The 25,092-nt window shown below is 46.8% G+C and overlaps 1 protein-coding gene across 3 annotated transcripts in view; it reads right to left on the bottom strand.

Moving 5' to 3' along the window:
- The window catches only part of LOC111142533 (enolase superfamily member 1), a 26,903-nt gene extending 1,811 nt beyond the window's left edge, over positions 1-25,092 (bottom strand). Inside the window, exons 1-14 of one of the 3 annotated variants that reach the window (XM_022495786.1) lie at positions 24,968-25,092; positions 19,345-19,453; positions 15,941-16,056; positions 13,912-13,998; positions 13,468-13,494; positions 11,039-11,111; positions 10,884-10,922; positions 10,220-10,302; positions 9,426-9,460; positions 8,720-8,807; positions 7,061-7,195; positions 3,698-3,739; positions 2,805-2,934; positions 2,457-2,556 (exon numbers count right to left, since the gene is read on the bottom strand). In XM_022495786.1, the coding sequence (XP_022351494.1) occupies positions 2,457-2,556; positions 2,805-2,934; positions 3,698-3,739; positions 7,061-7,195; positions 8,720-8,807; positions 9,426-9,460; positions 10,220-10,302; positions 10,884-10,922; positions 11,039-11,111; positions 13,468-13,494; positions 13,912-13,998; positions 15,941-16,056; positions 19,345-19,453; positions 24,968-25,051 (1,148 nt within the window). In that variant the 5' untranslated portion in view covers positions 25,052-25,092. Of the gene's footprint in view, positions 1-2,456; positions 2,557-2,804; positions 2,935-3,697; positions 3,740-7,060; positions 7,196-8,719; positions 8,808-9,425; positions 9,461-10,219; positions 10,303-10,883; positions 10,923-11,038; positions 11,112-13,467; positions 13,495-13,911; positions 13,999-15,940; positions 16,057-19,344; positions 19,454-24,967 lie in introns of those variants that run through there. The other 2 variants (XM_022495787.1, XM_022495788.1) reach the window with 2 other exon arrangements.

The following is a 25,092-nucleotide window of genomic DNA, read 5'->3' as shown; positions in this document are numbered from 1 at the left end:
ATTTTTCGACTCCCCGATGAAGCAAAAGCCATATGCATTCAGTAGAATTTTACTTCAGATTTTGAATTTGAATCTTTTCCCAGCTTGTGATGTGTGATATGATCCTCTCTCGTGATGCTGGGTTGTGGCGGCAGCAGCCCCCAGTCAAACATGCCATCATGAAGGTCCACAACCAGTACACTAACAACTGTTGCACTCATACAACCGTTCTGTTTTACACTTTCAGTAATGTATTCAATAAACTACAAGAGTTATTCAACAGTTTATTGTAAAACAAGCTTCATGCCAGATGACTGTGCTCAAGTAGAGACCAACACAGGTGTTCTGAGCATGTTTGAGGTAGCCTAGGCTAAGCTATGATGTTCAGTAGGTTAGGCGTATTAAACACATTTTAAAATATAGCTTCAATATATTAATATTTATCAATATTGATAAATATATTACTATTTCAATATTTTAGGGAGGGTTTATTGGAATGTTAAGCTATCTCAAGCCAAGGAAGATCTGTAAAGGTTTCGGGACCCCCTGAAGATACCCATTTAGACTCCATAAGTATCTGGGATTATTTGGGTACCTTTAGCGAGAGGTTAGATGAATAGATTAAAATCACCCAGTGAGATCCCATCCAGCTACACACATGATTTAGAAAAAAGAGCACAGGTTTTACTATCAAACCAATCTGTTCAAATTTGTGGAGTCAACCACCTTCTAGTTTTGTGACTTGGGGCAAGTGACCTAACTCTGCTGCCTTACTTTGGTCATCGGTTAATGAACAGTTAGGACAGGCAGCCCAGGTGCCTGGTGCTGGGCACTCACCAAGGAACTGGCAAGACATGGCTGCATGGTTTCAGTGGACACGATACCAGGTTACCACCTAGAATATGTGCTATGTGTCATCTATAAGAACAGACTATAGGTGAAGAACCAGCCACATGGGAGAGGATGTTCTGGCCTTGAATGAGCAGGGAATGGGCACTCCATGTGGTCACAAAGCAGGGGTGCCCAGTGGTGCCTGGCGGCTGCCCCACCCACACAGACATTCCCTAGCCCCAGAGCAGCCTGATTCACTCTCACCTACTCACGCATGCTCACAGTGTACCACCCTCAGTGAGGGCCCTTTTCTTAGCCCGCAAGACTGGCAGGACCTTTCAAGGTTGGTCTGAACCTCCCCTTGGTCCCACCTGCAGGACTGAAATGAGAGAGGGCAAAAGCAGAGTAGCCTAGGAATGTTCACTTTTTATCATACAAAATATTTCAGACATAAAAGGCACATCTATGTACTCACCCCCCACCTAGAGAGAGAAACCATTACTTTATCACTGAGGCCCCCTATCAACCCTCACAGGTCCCATTTCTTACCCACTGCCTGGCGTTTGGTGTTTGCCATTCTCATGCACATTTTTATGTTGCCACCATATAAAATTATGGCCAGGGATCCTTCTGCAATACCACATTTAATTCCAGGAGGAAAGAAATGCATAATAAAGTCACATGGGGAGCCTGAGAGGCTCAGTCAGTTAAGCAGCTGGCTCTTGATTCTGGCTCAGGTCATGATCTCAGGGTCCTGGGACTGAGCCTCATGTCCTGCTCTGCATTCAGCAAGAGGTTTTAGCTACAGCATTCTCTCCCTCTGCCCCTCCACCCTCTCACTCACTCTCTGAAATAAATACATCTTTAGAAAAATAAAAATAGGGGGGCCTGGGTGGCTCAGTTGTTGAGCGTCTGCCTTCGGCTCCGGTCATGATCCTAGGGTCCTGGGATCAAGTCCTGCATCTGGCTCCTTGCTCAGGGAGGAGCCTGCTTCTCCCGCTGCCTGCCACTCCCCCTGCTTGTGCGTGCGCGCTTGCTCTCTCTCTCTCTCTCTCTGGCAAATAAATAAATAAAATCTTTTAAAAAAATAAATCAAAATAAATCCCTATGTGTGCAGATTACTGGAAGACTGTCTTAAAGTTCACCTGGGACATCTTGAGACATAAGGTGGAACTAGATGTGGCCAGACTATGAAAGACTCCAGCGCTGGGACCAGGAAAAGCAGAGAATATAAATGTGATGAAAGCCATGTAGATTTAGAAAGGAAGGAATTCTGGGGGCGCCTGGGTGGCTCAGTAGGTTAAGTGCCTAACTCTTGATCTCACCTCAAGTCTTAATCTCAGGGTCGTTGAGTTCAAGCTCTGGTGGACTTCATACTAGGTGTGGAGCCTACTTTAAAAAAAAGGAGTCTGTTTTCCCCAGGTTCCACCCCACCTGCCCATCATGTGCTTAGAAAACAAAGGCAGCTACCATGAACCCACCATCTAAAAGAAAAAGAGATCTATTCACTGCTGGGACTCTAGTGAAATGGCCCCATGGGAAAAAGTGGAAGCAAAGCCAACTTGGCTTTTGAGTTATAGAATGTGGCAAACAAGAGAGTTCTTAGTGCCTCTGTTCTCCAGAGCCGAATTTTATCCTGACATTACCTGTTCTTGAGGCTTGCAGAAACAGATATGAAGTCAAATAGAATCAGATGCTGAACCAATTCACAGAGGCCAACTCCGCCAGCATGGGGGCAAACCGGAACTACAATAAAGACAGATCTCTACTTAATGCCAAGTGGGGTGGGGGTGGGCAGAGGAGAGAACACCTGAGGTTTTTCTCATTGCCCGCAGGTGATTACATCATTCATTATTATTTAGGGAGGAAATTGCAGGATGAAAATCGTCAAAGATTCCCTGATTCGGCTGAAAAGACAGTCTCTCCAGAGGGACCCGTGGTGTGCGGAGGGCGGGGAAATGGAGGGTTGGTATGCGGTTCCCGGGCGCCCTTACTTTCAAACTTTTTGGCCATCAGCAACACTGAAAGGTTTTCATTGACACTTCCCAGCCTACAGCTGTCAATCTGGAGAAACTGCAGGGCTTTCGCCTGAAGGAGTTGCTTAAATATCACTCTGTTGTGGCACTGGAAATAGAATTACATTAAAACCAGCAGAAGAGTTAACCTGGGCCTTCAGGAAGCCCGGGCTGTATTCTTCACTCTCATCTGGCACGAAGCGAGCCCTGACAATGCAGGTGGGGGTCCTGACTGCTCACTGCTTCGTAAATCTGCTAGTGGAAGGGTGTGAGGCACGCAAAAGTCCCACTGGCTGGACATCTATCAGGGAATGACGCTCAGAGCGGCTGGCAAGGGGGAGGCAAAGAGAAGCATCAGGAGGGCATGTGGTGATGGCGACGAGCAGGTGGCTAGGACGACGGAAACCCCAAGGCCAGCCAGCACTGCTCCTTTCGCTGGGCAAACCGAGGATCTGTTCCTCCACGAGGCTCCGTGCGCGGGTGGACGGCTGTGGGTCTTGGCAAGCATTTGTGCTCCATTTGTAAGCACGGAGAGTGAACGCAGTGATGTTTATTCAGTTTGGAAGCTGGCTTTCTTAAAACCATACTGTGCGTCTTAGGCCCTGGCAGGAGCAACTTCAAACTGCTACCTTGTAAACGTTGATTCGATACTTTGGGAAAGATACTGGGCTTTACTTCGTATGAATTGTCGGAAAAGAGACAAATTTTGACTCTCTCTGACTGCAGACTCTACCGATGTGCTGTGAAGCATCCTAGGTTCTGAGATTATGAAAACATCCCCCCTCAAAATAACACAGGTGGTGGAGCCTAACATACGCCAGTGTCCCCAGTGGGTGGCCAGTGTGTACTGACCCCAAGGAGATGTCACTTACCTGTTCTCCGGTGGCAACGCCAATTCCTAATGGGACCAGCGCCTATAAAATAGAAGGCAACCTGATGTTATTTCCCAAAGATTCTGAACTGAAAATCCTAATTTAAAAAAAATTTACAGTGGTTTAACCACTCAGAGCTGAAGAAGGAGATGTCCCTGCGGGGGCTGTGTGAAGTTTTAGGAAGGGCAAAAGGTTGGCAAACAGACTATGTGTGCACACAGGAGGGGCTCGCTGAAATGCTGCCATTAGCTCCCTTCCTGCTACAGCTCTGCAGATTCTCCCTGCCGCCCCTTCAGTGGGTGTTCTAGAACCCTCTCCCTTCAAGCTTAGCCAGTGGCCTTAGATCCACTTTACAGGTCAGGCAGAGCTTATTCCTTACCTGGTGAACTCCTCACTGGGTGAATGCTGGAGTCTTCTTAACACAGCACTGCTCTCTCTGTGCTCCCCTCTGAAGCTACCTCACCCCCTCCACCCAGGCTCCGGCTGCTCCCCAAACGTCCCCCCTGGTGCTGCCACAGGCAATTTCCTCAGGTGCCTTTGGTTTCTCCCCAGCTTATCTTCCCATTGTTTAGGGAATACAGCAAGGGAACCAATAGCTAACATGTCTGAGTCCTGCTACCTGTCTGGTGCTGTGTGAAAGCCTGACTGAAACGGGTCCTCATCTACAGCCCGTTGGGATAGGAGTCACCATCATCCCGTCCCCATTTCACAGATGAGAAACAGACGCAGGGCTAGTAACCGCCCCCAGATCACAGGCTGGAAAGGGTAGAACCAAGGCCTAGACTCCAGGCCAGCTCCAGAGCCAGTGGAAGCTTACTAACCACTAGATAGGAAAACTTTCCTGCAGAAAAAACCCTTAATTTAAGAGTCAGGGGCTCCTGATCCTGCTACCTGTCCTGCCACTATTTATGGAAGGGGGGGTCATGGACCACCCAAGCCTCGCCTCCTTGTCCCCAGGTGAGGAGTTAGAGTGGATGGTCAGTGGGGCACCTTCTACTTTCCTGGTTTATGCTTCCAGAGACCTCTATATGAGTGCAGTTCTTTATCTCAAAACAAAACCAAAAACCAGAGTGGGGAAAAACAGAGGGGTAGGAAAGCCATTTGGCTTACTCACTCTACCATTTTAAAGTATATGTTTCTGACACTAAATAGGTACCAACTTCTATTTCTTCCTTTTAAATATTTCCTGAGCCTGCTCTAGTCTAGCTGCCCTGTCCTTTCACTGCCCATCCTCCTTGATTACTGCGAAAGCCTCCTACTTCTGTCTGCTCTTTGCCTCTAGTTTCTTTCTGCCTGTTTCACACAACATTGTACCACATCTCAAGCCATCCTACATGTTTTTTCCAGTCAAATCCTCTTTGATCCCATTCTCCCCTTCAAGACACTATGGTGGCTCACTTCTGCTCAAATGGACCCATCACCCGGTCCCAGGGACCTGTCTTTCCCCGATGTGCATCTGCACTCCGCTGGGCATCTCCATGGCCCCACCAGGGCCGGCTGTCTCTGCAGCTGCCCCCTGCCTTGGGTTGTCTGTGCCCACGTCATGGAATACTTCCTGAGGGGATGGCCTCCCTCATAAAAACAAAACTTCAGAGGGCTGAAGCCCTGAAGAGCTTCTAATGAAAATCTCCGGGCAGGGGTGTGTGTTGGGGGGCGGGGTGCAGGTCCCTGTGTGGGCTGGTGGGCAGCACTAGAGCCTGGCTGCCCCCAAAGAACCCCAAGGTGAAAATCTTTGTCAAACCATGGCCTCTGACCCGATCCTCATGACTCCTCAGAAGCTTTCAGGTCTCTTTAAACTGACACGGTCACCCTGTGGCTCCTGCTCCTCCCGCCCCGCCCCCCGACCTGCCATGCAGCTTTGCTCAGGGTCCGCTCTTGTCTTACCTCCCCAAGCAGCTCCACTGCTATAGCCCACCCCTATGTCTCCCTGCAGTGCCCTTGCTCCTACTGTCCTCAGCACTTGGCACCCCCCCCAGCCATGCCAGCTCTCTCAGGTTCACGTATCTTTGTTTCTCTGTGGCTTGGCTGTGACGTGGGGAGAATGGAGGGCATCCCTCAAACACAGGCTTCTGTGGAGGGCCTGACAGCAGGGGCTCATACGTTTGTGTCCTGAGAGAAATGGGGCAGGAAGGCCCCTGTAGGACCCACAACTGCCCGTAGGACACACTGAGGTGTCCTACCTCTGGGAGGGGTTCCTCCCAGAATGTGAAACTGCCCATCCACAGAGTGAAACTTTCTAGATCAGGGGAAAGTATAGCAATGCAGAACCACCTCAGGGGGAAACCTGCTCAGGCAGGCAGGAAGGGACACAAGGCCAGCAAACCTACATCCTGACAGCAGAGTGTTGGGGGGAAAGGGGCATCAGAGGAAAACATAAAAGGGGAGTTAGGGGTGAGTGCTGGTTGAGGAGGGGGAACTTAAGACTCAACATGCCAGGATGCCTGGGTGGCTCAGTAGGTTAAGCCGCTGCCTTCGGCTCAGATCATGGTTCTAGGATCCTGGGATGGAGTCTCGCATTGGGCTCCTTGCTCAGCAGGAAGCCTGCTTCTCTCTGCCTCTGCCTGCCACTCTGCCTGCTTGTGCTATCTCTCTTCCTGACAAATAAGTAAATAAAATCTTAAAAAAAAAAAAAAGACTCAACATGCCTCATGCCAGGAGCAGGCACAGCCATGTTCTGTGGATAGATGCGTGGGGCCCCCTTGGATGGACACCAATGTATTCAAATCACACAACCCGTTCCTGCCCTGATTTCTCACTCATCCAACAGCCTTTGGTTTAATGTGGCTCCTCGTGGAGCTTGCTCGGGTCAGAGGATACAAACATCTAGTGTTCCCAGAAGTTAGGAGTTCTCCTCATAAGTGACCCGGCATTCTGGCTTTCTATTTATCAGTGCTAGACACTGGCTAAAGGGAGCCGCTTCCTGAGAAAGCATGTTCCTCAGACGTTCTGACGTACCAGGGTCTCCCTAAACCCAAGAGGTAGGAAGCCAGTAGATCTGTGAGGAAAGTGCCCTGGTGCGGGGGCTCTAGGCAGCCTTCTCTTGGGGTGGCCTGACCTTGGCATTAGCTAGCAAACCTTTTCTTTTGGGTCAGCCAGGGGAATCTACAATTTTGTTTCATTAGGGGTGAATAAAATATTTTAGTATCAGTCAGATTTCTGTATTTACAAAGTATGAAGTCGTGTCTATTAATCTTAGGATTGCGGGCAGCCTTTCAATGTTTAGCAATTTACTGTCTCTAAAATAAAGAGAAACCTACAAGGAAATAAGCAAAGGAGTTTTAGGATCCATCACAGCCAGTCCAGAAACCCAACAAACAAACAAATATATGGCAGGAGTGGCAGGAGCAGGTGCAGTTTTTCTACCTTGGCAATGGTGGCGTGTCCCAGAATGTCATCAGGGGAGGTGGGCTCCTCAATCCACAGTGGCTTGAACTCAGCCAGCTTTGCCATCCATTCCACTGCCTCGGGCACATCCCAGCGCTGGTTGGCATCCATCATCTGCAAGGAGAGAGAGGGACCCTCTGCCATGAGGTCTGCCTGGTGCTGACCTGTGATGGGGTCCTGGCTCTAAGGTAGGAAATGCTGCCACTCAGTGCCCCCGATGGTTGAGCAAGACTCTGGGAGGGAGGCTGACATTTCCCCTGTGGAGGACCAGCACATAGCCAGCATGAAGGCGGCCAAAGCGCAGCCACCATGACTGGAACTGGGGCTCCAGATGCGTCTTCTGAAGGAGGTGCAAGCCAGTCACAGGACCACTGTGATGTCTGCAGGTGCCCTGGGCTGGGCCCAGGAGAAGTGCTTGTGGGCCCTGGAGTTCTGGCCCAATCTGCACCTAGGTGCCACCCAACTGTGTCTGTCTTGCACTGTCCATTGTTCTGGAAACTATTTTAGCACCTTCCCAATCATGCTCATCTATTCTGAATTTGTTCACTAGTCATTCTGACTCTTGGCAACCACGAGTCTGGCACAATAATCAATAACCCAGACTCTCCCATTGATGAAGCACCTACTCAACCGGGCATTTTATGGATTTTGTCCCATTTAATATTTAGAACAACTCTATGAAGCAGTTCACATTAACTCAGTTTACAGAAAAGAAAGCTGGCATGCAGAGCAGTTAAGGAAGTTGCCAAGAACAGGAAGTCATGTGAATGGCAAGTTCAGGTCCAGGCCTCTAACTCCCAGGTCCTAGCTCTCTGGAAGCCAGGTGCTGGGTGGGCAGAGATGATGAAAGGGCCTCCCCATCCCTGACATTATCACACCCAGAGAAGACAGACATGGGGATGGATCTGTCTAGTAGGAAGTGCTAAGTGGTGTGAGTCCCCTCAGGAGCCACTATGAGGACCAGAGGACAGGACATGTAGAATCACTTTATAGCATAAGTTATTTGGGTAAGAACGGCCCAGTAAGACAAAAGTCATGTTAACTTGTATATAGGTAGTGGCACTTCGGATCCTAGGTCAAGGACTCAACTTCCATTTCTGTTAACTTATGAAACATGCCTCCAAAAACCATAAAAACATCTTACCGTGACTTTATAAAAATATTTTACATGTAATAAGAAACATCTTATAAAAATATGAAGACAGGAATCACTGATCCTTACATTTATCTCAGCAAAAGTTAGGCATTTCTTCCACCTTGGCTCCCCAAGACTGGCCTATCTGCTGAACCAGGAGGGACAGATTTGTTCAGGGAAACTAGATAATGACACATGAGGGCACCAGTGGGGAACCTCTCTGCTCAGGTGCGTCGCTACTAGCAAGAAGGAACAATCCCTAATCCAGCTCTTACTTAAGGTTCTGCAGAAGAGAATCTTTTAAAACTATCGGCTCCCACCGTAGTTGGTTTTTTTTTTAAAGAGTTCGCCCAATGCAAGACCACAAAGCTGTGTTTCCTCTCACATTCAGCTTTAATGTTCTCGTCGTTCTTTAATCCTTGCCTGAAGTGAGTTGTATTTTGGCCCAGGGCACAGGCTTCATGCAAGGCTGCTCTTTCTCAGTAGGAGGGGAGGATATTTACCAGCATATTCTCGGGCCCAATCATATTCCGGATGAGGCGGCACCTACGGATGTCATCCTGGAGATCAGCACCCACTTTCACTTTAAACCTGTAAAAGAGATGTGGCTTGGTAACTGGGACCTATCCCCTGGTGGGGCGAAGACACGCAGGTTCTCTGCAGAAGTGGCTGCCTCCGCTGATAATTCACAGGTGACTTCTTCTAGTAGCCTCCTGCCCTGTCCCCCTAGGTCTCAGACAAGTCACTGGAAAATGACCTCAGGGCAATAAGGCCACCTCACCTGCTGACCCCAAGTCAGGGAACTAGGAGAGCTGTCAGATCTTTTTTTTTTTTTTTTAAGATTTTATTTATTTGACAGAGAGAGACACAGCTAGAGCAAAACACAAGCAGGGGGAGCAACAGGGAGAGGGAGAAGCCGGCTTCCCACTGAGCAGGGAGCCCGATGCAGGGCTTAATCCCAGGACCCTGGAATCATGACCTGAGCTGAAGGCAGCTGCATAACCAACTGAGCCACCCAGGGGCCCCATCACATCTCGTCTTTGCAGAAAGAGCCTGGCCTATGTTGAAACTTGTCCCACGCATCCCTACATGTCAGACTATTCCTGGATGAACCCTGGCATCCTTGGGGCCTTTTGCTCCTGGCTCGTCTCCACTGCCCAGCCTGTCGTGACAGGGAGAGTGAAGCCAATTTTCACACAAACAGGTTACCTGGTCCAGCCGTCCTTCAGTGCCTCCGTGCAGAGCTGTGGGGAAAAGAGCACAGTTACCATCACACACCCCAAAACTCTCTTTTGTCTAATGAGTACCCCAGTTGTCTCTGGTCTCCTTTCACAACCACTATGGTATGCCTCAGGAACCAGAGGAACCACCACGTGTTGGTGATGTAAAAGCAGGAGTGGCTTCGCCAACAGAGCATAACTCTTCATACTTGTAGGATGACATTCTTTCCTCATCTTGAGGGGAACAATTTCTTGAATTGTTCACAACATTCCTAGGAGGGAAATGGAGCATTTCTATCTATCCCCCTTCTTAAAGGGAGGGTATTGTGCAGTCCCCTGAACACACGGACGTAAGGGAAACAAACAGAGGCTAGTCTTCCTCTCGACGGCGAGGACAGTGTGATGGCAAAGTTATAAACCAACCACATTCCGAGTGCATGCTGGGCGCCGGCGCCAGGCTGAGGGCCTTGCGGAGCTCACACAGGATTCTGAATCCCCCCAAACCACCCACAAGATACTTACCATTTCCCCATTTCACAGTGAGGAAATCGAGGCTCAGTGGGACACTGCTGCCTCTGCCAGGGAATCAAACCCCGGCCTGTCACGTTCCAGAAGCCAAGGTGGGACACACTAGGTCATGGGGTCCCGCGCTCACGATGTGAATGGCTTTACTTTGCTCCAGAATGAGGCCTTGGGTCCAAAACGATTTAGAAAGGCTAACAAGAAAACTCCAGAAAGCCAGGAATATAAAACCTGTCCACAACACCAGGTCCGAGCGCCCACCTGCCTCAGCTTGTCGTCTGAGTAGCCCAGCCAGGCGCACGACGTGGTGTAGGCAGGGTAGCCTTGCATCAGCATCTGTCCTTCTGTGGAAACACAATGCCGGTCAACATTTTGTGCTTTCCAGGGACCTTCAAAATTACAATCGCCTTTATTATTATTTTTTTAAAGATTTATTTTTTGACAAGAGAGAGAGAAAATGCGCAGAAGCAGGGGAAGTGGCAGAGGGAGAGGGAGAAGCCGGCTCCCCAATGAGCGGGGAGCCTGACATGGAACTTGAGCCCAGGACCCCAGGACCATGACCTGAGCCAAAGGCGAATGCCCAACCGATCAAGCCACCCTGGCTGCACAGTTGCCTTTAGCTAAGCTGCTGGCCCCAGAGAATCCAGCCTATTCTCCTTCTGACCCTGACTTTCAAGTACACCCAGCCCCAAGCCCAGCGTCTGGCCACATTCACAATCCTGCAAATACCAAGGGTCTCCATCTAGCCCAGGTCTTCCTATTTGTCACACCCAGGACACCGCATCTTCCAGATGCAACCCTTTGTCAGAGGGCCTGGCCGCGGGCCACGGGCATTTTGGAAAGATGATGTGAACCCCAAGTGGACAGGGACCCTCAAAAGGACAATGACAACAAAAATAATGAAGGAAATTTCCTCACCACCCACCTCTCTCTTTTTTACCAACTTGACCTTTTTGCAGTATTTCTGGAAAAAAATGAGAAGCGTCATCACTTTTTCAGACAACAAAGCAAGCTACTACATTATTTAGACATCAGCAGGTACCAGAAAACTTTCAGTTCCATCACTCGAGTATGACTCACCATAGGCTTCCTCCTCAGTCAGGACGTCTGTGATGTACCTGAAATCAATGCAGGATAACAGCGTCCTGGGGTCCTGGCAGCGTGACAGGAGAGGGGAAAGGCCCAGATCAATTCATGAGCAGCTTAGGTTTCTAAGGATAGACTTACCCTTTCTGGGAAAGGGCATTCAGGATTTGTGTTAAATTGTTTGGTTCTGTCATTCCTTGGTACAGAGCTCTTCGGAGGGTCAGTGCCACCTCCCCAAGACATCTTCAGGCCCTCGTGCTGCAACCCCTTACTCCCTCCCCATCCTTTCCTTCCCCAGACATCCAGGCTCCACCATCCCAACTAACATGGCTCCTGGAAGGAGGATCTGGCAGGAGGATCTGAGCGCTCAGCACGGGTTAAGTGGAGAGATGAGCACCTGGCGTCCCTCTATATTTACGGCATTGCTCCACACTTCACGGCTTACGGTGATCCTGGAGCAGCTCAGCAGGAGATGAAAGAAAGCCGGTCTCAGAACCAGGCCCTCCAGGGTCAACCCTGTGCCCACCATTTATTAGCAGCCTGACCGTGGGCCATTTCCTCTCTTGTCAAATTGGGACAACTCATTTCACCGACAGGACAGAAGGGATTCACCATGAACGACCCAGCATACCGCCTGGCCCTGGACCATCACTGGCTGTTCTCTCCCAACCTCTTCCTGCCCCTCGTTCACTGCTCAGGCCACGCTGGCAAGGCCAACATCCTCATCTGGGCCTCTGGCTGAGACCCCTCCTCATCTCAATCTAACAGCTGGGAAGTAACCAGTAGCTTTGCTCCCACTCAGGTTTTACTGTGACCAACAATACTCCACTGGTCTGTGAAAAAGTGTAAAAGCTGGGAACCTGGCTGGCTCAATTGGTGAAGCATTTGCCTTCGGCTCAGGTCATGATCCCAGGGTACTGGGATTGAGTTCTACAACCGACTCCCTGCTCAGCTCAGCAGGGAGTCTCCTTCTCCCTCTGCCTGCCTCCCACCCCTGCTCGTGCTCATGTGTGCTCTCTCTCAAAAATAAACAAAATCTTAAAAAAAAGTGGGGTGCTGGGCGACTCAGTCGTTAAGTGTCTGCCTTCAGTTCAGGTCATGATCCCACGATCCAGGGATCGAGCCCCACACTGGGCTTCCTGCTCAGCAGGAGGCCTGCTTCTCCCTCTACCACTCCCTCTGCTTGCTTGTGTTCCCTCTCTCTCGTCAAATAAATAAATAAAAATCTTAAAAATAAATAAATAAAGAAAGAAAGAAAGAAAGAGCTTTTGCTCTTTCAATGCTGAGATTCTACCTCTTTCTAGACTACTGGCCGCTACTGAAACAGGAAATAGGATCCAAAAGAATGAAGTCACAGGCATCTTCTCTAGTGGCCCTCAAATCATTTCATTTGGGAAGCCGCCTTTTACACCCCTCTGAAAGTCTGACCTTGCGCCTAAAAGCAGCTCATGTCCTTCCTCTTTGGATGGAGCCCCCATGCCACCTGCAACCACATCAGAGAGATGGTGTGATAGCCTCCTGTTTTACTTTCTCCCAGAGAAGAGGCAATGTCTGCCCACCTACAGTCTTCAAGGCCATGGTGTTCTTTGTGTTTCCTTAATTGTGATGCCAAATAATAAGAGGGCCTTCATTTGCTGACCGCCAGAGTTTCAGCAACCATGCAAGACATCATCACCGTGAGGCAGCTGATGCTCAAAGAGGTTAGTGACTTGTCCAAGGTCAACCCGCCAGGAAGTCATAGAGCCCAGATAAAAAGCCAGGTCTGCCTGGGTGTGAAGCTCATGCCCCTTAACTTGTCCAGACTTTTTTTCCTCCTCAGCCGCCAGGTGTTCAGCTCTACCATAAACATGTCAAGAAAAAAGGAAACATTGAGGTGCCTTATCTTCAGCGTTTGGCTCCTTCCCTTCCGAAATCAGACAGTTGGAGACCACCACAGTCTGATTTGTCACTTCCTTTTAAATTCAAAATGACCAGACAATATCTTAATAATATATCATACATATTATTAAGATAATAACAATATCTTAATAACCTCTTGTTCTTTAGGAAGCACTTTATTTGGTCTTTAAACAAGTTCTATGAGGTTCTCAGAGAAGTGACGACAATCCCCTTTTCATAGTTAGGAAACAGAGGCTCAGGGAATTTGCATTACATGTGAAAACTCCATAGTGGGGGAGGCAGGACCTAAACTCAGTGTTTCCCTTGCACCACTCTGCCTATGCGAGCACAGCGAGCTGTTACTTCAAATATCAGAAAAGAAATACTAGGATCTAGTGGGCTTTTGCTTTGTTATCACTACAGTGACCCAAAGACAATAGTGAATATATTTACTGATTACCAAAAGCAAGTAATCTGTGAAATCCATCTCATTTACATTACAATGTTATTATAATTCTTTAACATTATAACAACATTATACTTACCATGTCAACAAGTAACTTCCACAGAGGCTTGGAGAAAAAAGAAAGAAAGAAAGAGAGAGAGAGGGAGAGAGAGAGAAAAAAAGAGAAAAGAATTGTAAAACATGTGTAAAGTAGCCTTTTTTTTTCCCTAAAAGAAAAGGAAAATTCCCACTCTCAAACACCTGCCCTCTGGCCCACCTGCGTGCCCAGGTCTTGGGGTCTCTAATGTTGCCTCCTGACTCCTTAGCTTTGCTGCCCTCCTATTTCTTTCTCTGCCCTTTAAACCTACTCCTATAGTTTCCTAACTACTGCCAGGGAGATAAAGAATCAAACAATTCTTTATATTTCTTTTGGAGGCCTGCTGTGCAGGTCTTTTGCCTTTAGAAGGTTGCTCATAGAGTAAGTGTTCATCTCTCTGCCACATGTCGGATTTTCCACAGAGCAAGTGCTCCTTTGATGAGTTACCTTTCCCTCCTGCTTGGCCCACAGGTCCCAGACAGCGTTGAGAACGGCTGCGGTAGCCAGATGCACAACCCCTTTCTCAGGACCGATCTGGTTAGGAAGCAAAACACATCAGCATTTCTTAGAAATGAGAGGTATTTAGGTCTCCTAGCCAGGGACACATTTCAAGACTTAAAAGGCATCAATAAAGGCTCATGTAGGGGTTAAGCTTTTTTTTTTTTTTTTAATAGTTTCTAACCTATAGAAAAGTTGCAAGAACAGCACAAAAAACTCTTGTACGTTCCTCCCCACTCTCTCTCTCTCTATATATACACACATATACATATATAAATAGAACATATATTATATAATATTGATTTTACTGAACCATTTAAGTTGCAGATACCATGCTTCTCGAACCCTAAATACTTCTGCATGTAGGACCTAACAACAAGAACCTTCTCTCACATAACCGTAGTAGTATAACGATCAAATTCAGGGAACAGAACATTGATAGAATACTACTGTCTAAAAGACAGTCCATAATCACATTCTGCCAACTGTCTTAATATTTTATTAACATATTGCATTTGGTTGTCTTGCCTCTTTAGTCTCTTTTTATCTGGAATAATTTCTCTTATTCTTCTCAAGCTGCTGTTGACATTTTTAAAGTGCACAAGACGGCTGACTTGTAACAGTGTCTCTCTATTTGGGTTGGTCTGGAGTTCCTTCATCACTGGGATTCAGGTCATACTTTTTTGGCACAAATTTTAAGTAGACAGTAATGTCACTTTGGTTGTTTATTAGGGATATGATCTTTCAGCACTTAGGTAAGTCAGGGTGCACTGGGTTGTTGCACTGTGAGGTTACTATTTTCTCTAAGTAGGGAGATTAATATTATCCCCAAATTTGGGCATGCATTGAAGATTCTTGCCTCAATCAGTTATGGCTAAAACATTTGCAATACAGTGACTGTCTAACATTACCAGTCTTTTTACATTAAGTTTGTATTCTACTATAATGACAAGCTTTTCCTGGTTGCTTGTTCACTACCTAAATGGACTCATGGATTCTTATGTTATTCCATGAGTTACAAGCCATTACTAACATATTTATTTTGATCCTTCAATTGTCCCAGATTTGGCCAGTAGGAGCTTCTTCAAGGGAATGCCCTGAAAAACAAATTCAACTTGCTTTGCAGAAAGTTCAAAATGAAATCCAAGGCAAGACAGCAAGTGCCTTCCCTTGTGCCTTTCTCCATGCATGGACAAGACCTGGAGCAGAGGTAGCAAAAGACAGAGCTGATGTCAGGAGACAAGGGCAAGGACCCAGTTATTGGACTGACCTTAGAGGGATAGACTCCTTTCTCTAGAACCTCACTCTTTTCATGCCTTGAACTTAGGGTTCAAAATACAGACCTTTAGGGACACCTGGGTGGCTCAGTTGATTAAGCAGCTGCCTTCGGCTCAGGTCATGATCCCAGTGTCCTGGGATCGAGTCCCACATTGGGCTCCTTGTTCTCTGGGGAGCCTGCTTCTCCCTCTGCCTCTGCCTGCCACTCTGTCTGCCTGTGCTCGCTCTCTCTCTGACAAATAAATAAATAAAATCTTAAAAAAATACAGACCTTTACACATGAAAGTACTCTGGTCTCTATCTTCTTAACTTTGGTTAAGAAATGTAAGATTCACATTTCTGGCTTTAATAACTTCCTCTCTTAGTTCCAATACGACCCACACTATCTCTCCTCCAGAAAGGCTGCCTATTCAGTACTTAATCTTCTAGGGGGTCTAGAACACTTCTCCATTCAAGGAGTGGGAGTAGAGATGAGGTCCATAGGGCTCTCAAGATCCAAATATGTACAGATTCAAGTCTTATACTGAATCAATTACTTCCAAACACTGACGGTCTAAATGGTTCAAGCCCTAATTTATCTCAATACAATGTTTGACCTTAGAATTATAAGCCTGTTTGTTTTCGTATTTGTTGCCATCAAAGGACATCTTAGACCTTAGTAACACTACTTATAGAAGCATTCTTTAAAAGTGGCCCTTACCCATCTGAGCTGCCCGTCACTTGTGAGCTGCCTGTAGAAACCTCTGAAGTCACCAACGATGTCCCTGAGGTCCTTGTTAAGCACATGGTGGGCGAGGGCATTCACAGCACAGACCACTATTAAGTAAGGAATCAATTCTTAAGTATGTTTTGGTATGAACTCAATAAATTAAGACATGAAAACACTACAAACGAATGTGGGCGTTTTATGAAAGAAACTTCATATACAAAAGATACTTGTTTTTAAAAACTGCCCAGAATATGTCTTCTGTGTTTTTTGTAAGTAATACTATCCATGTAGAATAGCTGTTAATCCATAGCTCCATCTGAGTAGAGCAAACACAGTTTGAATGGTTGCCATGTGAAAAACAGAGCCACAGATACGAAAGTTTATGTCATATTCAAATCTATTTTCTTGTTCACTTGGGAAAGTGTCTGTACAGGCAGTTTCAAAACCAAACCTTGCTAATTCATTGTTCCTAAAAAATAAGAAGGGTCTTACTTACCACCAAAGGGAAAAAAAAAACAAAAAAGAGAAAGAGAAAGAAGTAACTTCTAATTAATATCAAGCACAGAAAATATCTTGAATTCACAATATAACACACTATTACAGATGAAAAGGGGGCACCTCCGTGGCTCAGCTGTTAAATGTCTATCTTCGGCTCAGGTCATGATCCCAGCATCCTGGGATCAAGCCCCCCATCGGGCTCCCTGCTCAGTGGAAAGGCCTGCTTCTCCCTCTCCCACGCCCCCTGCTTACATTCCCTCTCTCACTGTCTCTCTCTCTCTGCCAATTAAGTAAATACATACATACATACATACATACACACACACATAAAATCTTTAAAATAAAATAAAATTTAGTGCATTTGACAGAAATTCGGGTACTGGTGGTCATCCGTTGTATGGGACAATCTACTTCAGGTTTGCTTTGCTGCCATGGGTGAGAAATTTGATCTGGAAAAAACTGGCCATCGAAGGCAGTGCCTTGCTGACTGACTCCCTGGGATTGTCCAGCCCAGGAAGGACAAGTCAATAAAGCCTATGAATGACCATGGGTTCCTGCACCTTAGGGCTGGTGTGAACCCTTACAGCTGTTTTTTGTCTCTTTAGAAATTTTTCTTTCTTCATATTTTTTCCCTCTGTTAAAAGCTGTTTTTTTTTTATTTTATCCATAAAACAATAACTAGAACCCTCCCTCCCTTTCTCACACACTATACTAGCACTGCCTTCACAGTAATGAGGAAACCACTATTTTTTACTTTTTTTTTTTTTGATCATAAAAGAATGAACAAGTAAGTAGGCTGACAAAGGCACAGAAGAACTGTGATGGACTAATGGAATTTTTTTCAACTTTAATGCAAATGCCATGTAACACATTCAGTGAGACTGGTAAATTGCCTGAAATATGGAGGAAGGTTAAAGTTAAAATGGTTCTCTCATGTTGTGGTTGGCAAAAGGCGGAAGCCGACTATATCACCGCCAAAGAGCCATTTATTAAAGGCATAGAGGATGGAAATTGATTTATCCCTGGCTGAGATGCCCATCAGGACAGCTGGGAGGGGTTGGGAGTGGAGGAGGAAGAGAGGTCAGTGAAGGCCCCAAAGCACAGAGCTCAGCAACCAGGGAGAGGAGCCTCCTGTCTCCTATCTCATGTCTCAGTGAGCACATGGGGTCCCTCTACTGTGCACCTGACTTAGCAAAGTTCAAAGTCTAGGCTATTAATAGAGTGGTTCCAGAGGCCCGTTCCATAACATATTTTGTAAGTTTGCTGAGTTTTACGCAACCTTTGGGGGCCGCCCTATATTGTCTACAATAGAGAGAAGGCAGCTTCATAAACTTGGCTTAGACCAGACACAATTACGGGTGCCGGAGAAGCTGACACACAGCTCACAAACCCAGTGTGGTCAGCAGTCACTGCCTTATGGAAAACATTAACAGCAAATGGTTGACTTAACGGAGAAGGAGACGGAATCATTGCTGAGTTTCCTCCTGCTACCTGGCAAATTCCTAGCTTCAAGGAATAATCTTTAAGATTAATCTCAAAGGCTCACCTCTGTTCTGAAGCTGCCCAAGACCCTCCTGGACAATGAACTAAACTTCTCTCTGTGTAACCTGTGCCAGCTTTGAAAAATCTATCCTTCTCACGCTGCATGATCCTTTCTTTTATGGCTGTATGTCCCTGAGACGTTCGTGCATTCTTTCTCCATATACTCGAGATTCTGTCTCCTTTGTCTGTCTCACTAAAATCTCTCTCCAGTGCCTGACCCATGGGAGAAACCTCAAAGGTAGTCTGTTACAGAACTGGCTGAAGGCACGACAGAAGGCCAGCCTGTGAAAAGTGGGACAGTAGCCACCTTGCATCCACTTAAATACAAGAAAAGTTCCCTTGTCCTTACACACACACGTACACACACGTGTGTACGTGTGCACACACAACTTTCGTCTGCTTGACAATACTAAAATCTTTCAGTGGACCGAAGACTTCTACTTTACATCTAAGGGAGAGCGGACAGTGCAAACAGCTGACAGGGAGAGGTATTGCATCACCACCAAATTTAGAGAAACCGTTTCCTTCCTTCTTAGATCTTCACACCTCAACTGTCATCATTTGGCTTCAGACCCTCATGATCCATAGAAACTGATCTGGCAAAGGTCACCTTTTGTACTTTTTGAATTTTGTATCTTGTACATGGATTAAGTATTTCAAAACAAAAATCAAAGAGATCATTTGTATTTAAACGTTGAGGAAAGAGGGGCACCTGGGTGACTCAGTCAGTTAAGCGGCCGCCTTCGGCTCAGGTCATGACCCTGGAGTCCTGGGATGGAACCCCGCATCAGGCTCCTTGCTCAGTGGGGAGTCTGCCTCTCCCTCTGTGCTCTCTCTCTCTTTCAAATAAATAAAAAAAATCTTTTTTAAAAAATGTGGAAAGAAAACACTTCAGGGAGGGGCTAGCTAAGCAGCTCTCTGGGCCTCAGTCTCTTTATCAAGAAAACGAGGGGCCTCAAGACCCCCACTAAGCTCTCCCCAATTCTGAGAGAAGAACTGCACTCATAGCTCAATGCAAACCTGCTTTGCCCAGATGACAGCTCTGAACCTGGGCAGCCAGAGGCCTTTCCGCCATGAGGACCACTGCCCGTCTGTCTATGTCATATCCCTGGCCACCTGCCTTTCTCAGTCAGAGAAATAGGCCAAGATTCACGGATATGCCCACAGTCCATCGACCCCTGCGAGGAGAAGGGCCAAGTCCTGCCACTATTTCATTTCTCCCCATGAAACAAATAAACCACAAAATGCTCTTTTTACTCACCCTGAGCAGTATAAATACAGAGAAAAGTAAGGTCACAATTGGAATCTAAGTGAAAATGAAGCATTCTAGAACCTTGTAAGAACATTCCACTCACCAACTTCTGTGCCTTTTCCCAGAGTGAAGGTAAGCCCATACCCCTTGAGCCCGTCTTCCGCATCCGTCTCTAAGATGACATAGGCAGCCGAGTAGTCAGGGTCTGTGTGCTGTGGGAAATATGCACCCCACCCCACAACGCAAACATGAGAAACCCAAAGATACACCTCAGAGCATCACATACGAAGAGAAAACACAACAGGGAATGTGCGTGAAGAGCTCCAGTCTAATGCAAGCCTTGGGGCACCCCCCCCCAAAATGGAGGAGTTCTGAATGGACAAAGGGAAAGTCCTCCTGACAGATTCATATAATTTCAACGAGGGCAATGTATACATTTTTAGTGCCAATTTGCAATTATGCCTCCTCTGATGATAAGCTCAGATTGTAATCCAGGAGTTTTTGCCCAAGCTACCTCTGCCAGCTCTCTGAACAGAGCTGCATTCACAAGCAGCCTCAAATGGAAGCAGCCAAGGCTTCAGAGTGCCTCACAGAAAACTGGACTTTTCTTCGCTGCAGCCCGTAGCAGGGCTCAAAAGACAATGGTGCCCGGTTCAGAGGAGATCACTGGGGGAACGCAAGGAATTAAAACCTCAGGACAAATTAGCCCATCTTTTGTTTTGTTCTTTTTTTAAACTTGCTACTATCAAATGGTATTTTGGTAAGTGTTTACTGACTGACTGTGATGAAACTCAACAGTACCTGTTGACGGGGGGAGGCAGAAGTGAAAAAACCAGTCTGTGTCTAGAAATTTCTCTTACAGTGGGGAGAAGAAGCCAACACACAAGAAGCAGGTGAGGACTACTGTGTGGTCAGTGAGAAGCACCCTGAAGAGTAAGGGAGCAAGCAAAGAGGAAGCCGGGGACAGAGACATGGGGATGGACAAGGGACGGCACGGGGCATAAGATGCAGCTAGTGTCGGATTTTGCATCGGGCGGTGAAAATTTATTACGGTTTTTATTGTTATTATTATTATTATTATTATTACTATATAACATTTGTTGCTCTGGCACACTATTTTAAAAGCTACTTGATTTAATTTAACCCTCACAACAATATCACAAAGTAGGTGCTAATTATCCCTACCTGAGAGATAAGAAAACTGAGTTGTTTTTTTTTTTTTTTAAAGATTTTATTTATTTGAGAGAGAACAGGTAAGAGAGAGAGAAAGAGAGCATGAGCTGGGGGTGGGGAAGGGCAGTAGGAGAGCAGCAGACTCTCGGGGGGCTCAATCCCAGGACCCTGAGATCATGACTTGAGCTGAAGGCAGATGCCCAGCCCAATGAGCCACTCAGTTGCCCCTAAACTACAACTTTCTTAAGGGAAAATGTATCTGTGCTCCCCCAGCAACTTGCACAACTTCTGATACGTAGCCGGTACCCAGGAACCCTTCACACTGAATGCCCTCCACGAGGCTCTGATGCCAGACAAAGGCCGCCTGCCTACCATGTTTGCCTCTTCCCTTTCCCTGGGTATAGGGATTTAAATTGTCTCTTTAAACTCAGTTTCCGGGGCGCCTGGGTGGCTCAGTCGGCTGGGTGTCTGCCTTTAGCTCAGGTCATGATCTCAGAGTCCTGGGACTGAGCCCCCTGTCAGGCTCCCTGCTCAGTGGGAACCTGCTTATCCCTCTCCCTCTGCCCTTCCATTTGTTCATGCTCTCTCTCTCAAATAAGTAAATAAAATCTCAAAAAAAAAAAAAAAAAAGAATATTACAGTTTAAAAGCCATGGTTACAGAAGCTCTAATAATAAGAGGCAGGATGTGGTAAGTCTCTGGGAGAAATACAAACTATGGAAGCCAGGCAGGGGGCACTATTAGTGGCATGGATTTGAAGCTGGAGGAGGCTTTATGATGAAATTAGAATCTGAGGTGGTTGGTCCAGGATGGGGAGCTGTTCAGTAGTGGGAGAGGGCATGAAGGACTGGGACGGAAGAATCACCTTTGGTGACAGTGACAGTGAAGACACAGAAAAGGGAAAGACTGGAGTGTATTTAAGGGTTGGTGACAGCCTGGTTCGGCCCTGGGCTCCTAAGAGGCAAGATTCAGAAAGAGATCTGGAATCACTGGCATACAAGTGGGCACTGAAGCTGTACACACAGAGAGGGTCTTACTGGGAGAAGCATGAGACAGTAGGGCCCTTGGGGCCTGAGCCTTGCAGAAGGAAGAAGCAGGGTCAGTAAAGGAAGCAGCAGCAGCCAGCCAGGGTGTAGAGCAATGGCTGGAAGAGGAGGCAGCCAACAACATGACACGCAGACCCTGAGAAAGGACCCTGGAAGCAGAAATAACAGTCTGTCCCAAAGAAAGACGGAGACAGAAGTTCATTTCAGATGAAGGAGGAAGGAAGTACTGTAAAGGAAGGAAGGAAGTGTAAAGGTTGGAGGCAACAGGGATGAACCAGTGATTTAGTGTTTGGTGGGGAAGGAGCAGACACAGAAGGCAGAAGAGAGGTGTTAGGGTCAAGAGGTGATTCCAAAATGCAAATCCCTGTCTATATGTGATAGAAAAGGAACCAGTGGGAAAAGAAACTGAGGAAGAAAATACTGGAGATACAGGGGATGAGAATGGGGCCTCTGCAGTCAAGAAGGGTGGGGATGGGGACACAGCAGAACGGATAGGGTGGGGATGGGGACACAGCAGAACGGATTCTTTTGGGAGAAGGATAGGACTCACAGAATAAAGGGAAACATGGGGGTTAGTTTGGAGACTGACGGGTGGAGATGGGGCCCAGGGTGCATTTGTTTTCAGTCTTCTCCATGATGTAGTGGGCAGTTTTCCAAGTGCTGGGGGGGGGTGTGGGACTGGGAGCTGGAGGAGCGGGAGAGCAGTCTGGTTGCATAGCCACTCCCGGGAGCTCAGCAGACAATGGGGAAAGAAGAAAAGTATAGGCTGGGAAGTGGTGGTGGTTGTGGCATGTGTCAGCTGGAGCTGGGCTATGAGCCCACAGCCCTGGAACTCTCTGGAACCTTGATGAGTGTCTCGACAAGCAAGCAACTTATAATGCAGGCCTGAGTGCTCCACATTTTCTAAAAGGCCAATTAAAAAAAAATCACAGCTCGGGGCGCCTGGGTGGCTCAGTGGGTTAAGCCGCTGCCTTCGGCTCAGGTCATGATCTCAGGGTCCTGGGATCGAGCCCTGCATCGGGCTCTCTGCTCAGCAGGGAGCCTGCTTCCTCCTCTCTCTCTGCCTGCCTCTCTGCCTGCTTGTGATCTCTCTGTCAAATAAATAAAAAAAAAAAAAAAAAAAAAAATCACAGCTGGAATCCTTTACTTTTAACAGGTTGGGGGACAGTTTCAGGGCTCCTTCATGAAAATATCCTGCTTCTTCTGATCAGGAAGGCTCCTCTGTTTGTAAGTGCTGAACAGAGCTGAATTGCTGAGTTCAGCATGCCGTGAGGACTCGAAAGCAATAACCCAGGAACTGCAAAGCAGCACATTCTAATAAGAAGGCACATGAGAATCAGCACACAACACACCCCATATCTCTGGAAGATAAATACTTAAGTATTTATGAGTTTGTAACACAGGTATCAGAGAATCTCTCTTGATCCAGAGGTCATAAACAACTTAGACCCAGAGACAAATTCCAGTTCTTAAATTACTCTACTTAAAACCAGGCTACTTCAACACTTCACAAATTCAAAGCAGCGAAAAATCTAGGCCACAGCCCCTTCTACTTCAGTTTTCTCATATGTAAACAGTAATTACAGATAATACTTTCTGATGGCTTTCTCTGTATCAGGCACCTTACGAGCATCTCGTTTATTACATAAAGCAGATATTATTATACCCATGTCACCGATAAGAAAACTGAGGCCTTGGAAAGAGCCTGATGTCCATCGGCAGATGAATGGTTATAGTAGGCATATATACACAATGGAATATACTCAGCTATAAAAAATTAAAAAATTATAAAAAATTTATAAAAAATTATAAAAAGTTATAAAAAATTATAAAAAATTAAAATGTCACTCGCAAGGACATGGATGGAACTAGAGGGTATTACACTGAGTGAAATAAGTCAATCAGAGAAAGACAATTATCATATGATCTCACTGATATGTGTAATTTAAGAAACAAAACAAAGGATCATAAGGGAAAGAGAGGAAAAAAAACCAGAGAGGGAGACAAACCATAAGAGACTCTTAATCACAGTAAACTACCTGAGGGTTGCTGGAGGGGAGGGAGCTGGGGGAAAGGGTAACTGGGTGATGGACATTAAGGAGGGCACATGATATAATGAGCACTGGGTGTTATATAAGACTGATGAATCACTGACCTCTGAAACCAATAATACATTATATGTTAATTAATTGAATTTAAATTTTAAAAATGGAAGAAAAAGGAAAACCAAGGCTTAAGAGAGTGAGTTGTTTAACCCACAGCTGCTACACTTCAGAGAGCCAAAGTGGTTGCATTAGAGCAATTGTTTGATTTTTTACAAGCCAGTGAAATTTCAAACATTTGGAGATCCACAAAGGATTGCCAAACTGGGTGTTTTTAAAGTCATTTAACATAAGAAGGAACACAAAGATTTTAAAAAGCGGGAATAACTTCATCTCAGAATAAAGGACATACTTTTAAACATAATAATTTGTTTAGTCAGCATTTTCCACGAGAGACCTATCTTTAAAAAAAAATATTTCAAGTACCCAAAGAGCATGGGTAATGAATGTAATGATATCACCTTCCCACGTAGGAAGCACAACATTAGAGGGTATACTAGAGTCCTCTGGTACTCATTCCCCTCCCTCCACACAGGTAAGAGGTAAGTATCATCCTAACATAGATGTTTCTCACTTCCCCCCATGTGTGCACACATTCCTTACAGACCCATGCAAATTTTTCTCCTCGGTGGACTGAGGGCAATGAGAATCCAGTGGACGACAGCCCTCGGGGAGACTCAGTATAGAGCTCCTTCCTATATTTGAGAACCACTGCAGGGACCCTGGTAGGGATGGAGGGTTTCCCTCCAAACACGGTCAATAAGCAAACATGCCCTTCAGTATTTAGACAGAAGGCTGTAGTTTTACAACTTCTCCAAAGACGGGTACTTGCATAACTCTCTACAGTGACAAACCCTTTCTAACAACGTTTTCAGGTAATTTCATGAGAGCCCCCTCACATGCCTCAGAATTACTACGGGCTTGTCTGGTTTCCCAGCCAGAGTGCGACTCCATTTCAAAGACAGGCCCAAGATGCCCAGAGAGGTTAGCGTCTTCTCTAGGTCACACAGCAAGTTGTAGGGGAGGCAGGATCCTCACCCAGAACAGCCAAGCCCACCACCACAAACCCCACCAAGGTTTCGGTGCAGCAGAAGCCAGCAGGTGTTCTAGGCTTTCATCGGTGGGGATCCAACAAGAGCATTTCGCTGGTGTTGCACATTACGCATCTACCATTTCCAGCAAAATACGAATCATAAATGTAACAACAGGAAGCGCAAAACGTCAACAAAGGGGCGGGGGGTAAGCCCAGGAGTTGTGGATAATTTTGGGTTACTTTTACTTTCCGTCCCCTTCCCGGCCTCCTCCTCGGCAAAAGTGGGGAAACTCCGGGACCCGCTGGACTCCCTGCGCCTACGTGGGCCTGGACGTCCGCGGCAAGAGGCACCGGGCAGTCGCTCAGCGCTTACCATGGCGTCGGAGCCGTGGCGCTCCAGCGACGTGGGGAAGCGCACGTCGCGCACCGAGAGCCTGGAGATGCGGCCACGCACCATGTTGCCGCACAGCTCGAGCTGCCCGCGCCGCCCGCTCCGCT

Source organism: Enhydra lutris, unplaced genomic scaffold (genome assembly GCF_002288905.1).
Source record: "Enhydra lutris kenyoni isolate GAN:26980312 unplaced genomic scaffold, ASM228890v2 scaffoldscaffold8, whole genome shotgun sequence".
Lineage (NCBI taxonomy): Eukaryota > Metazoa > Chordata > Mammalia > Carnivora > Mustelidae > Enhydra > Enhydra lutris.
The sequence above is the reverse complement of the archived record's forward strand: the minus strand, read 5'-3'. Positions and strand labels throughout refer to the sequence as shown.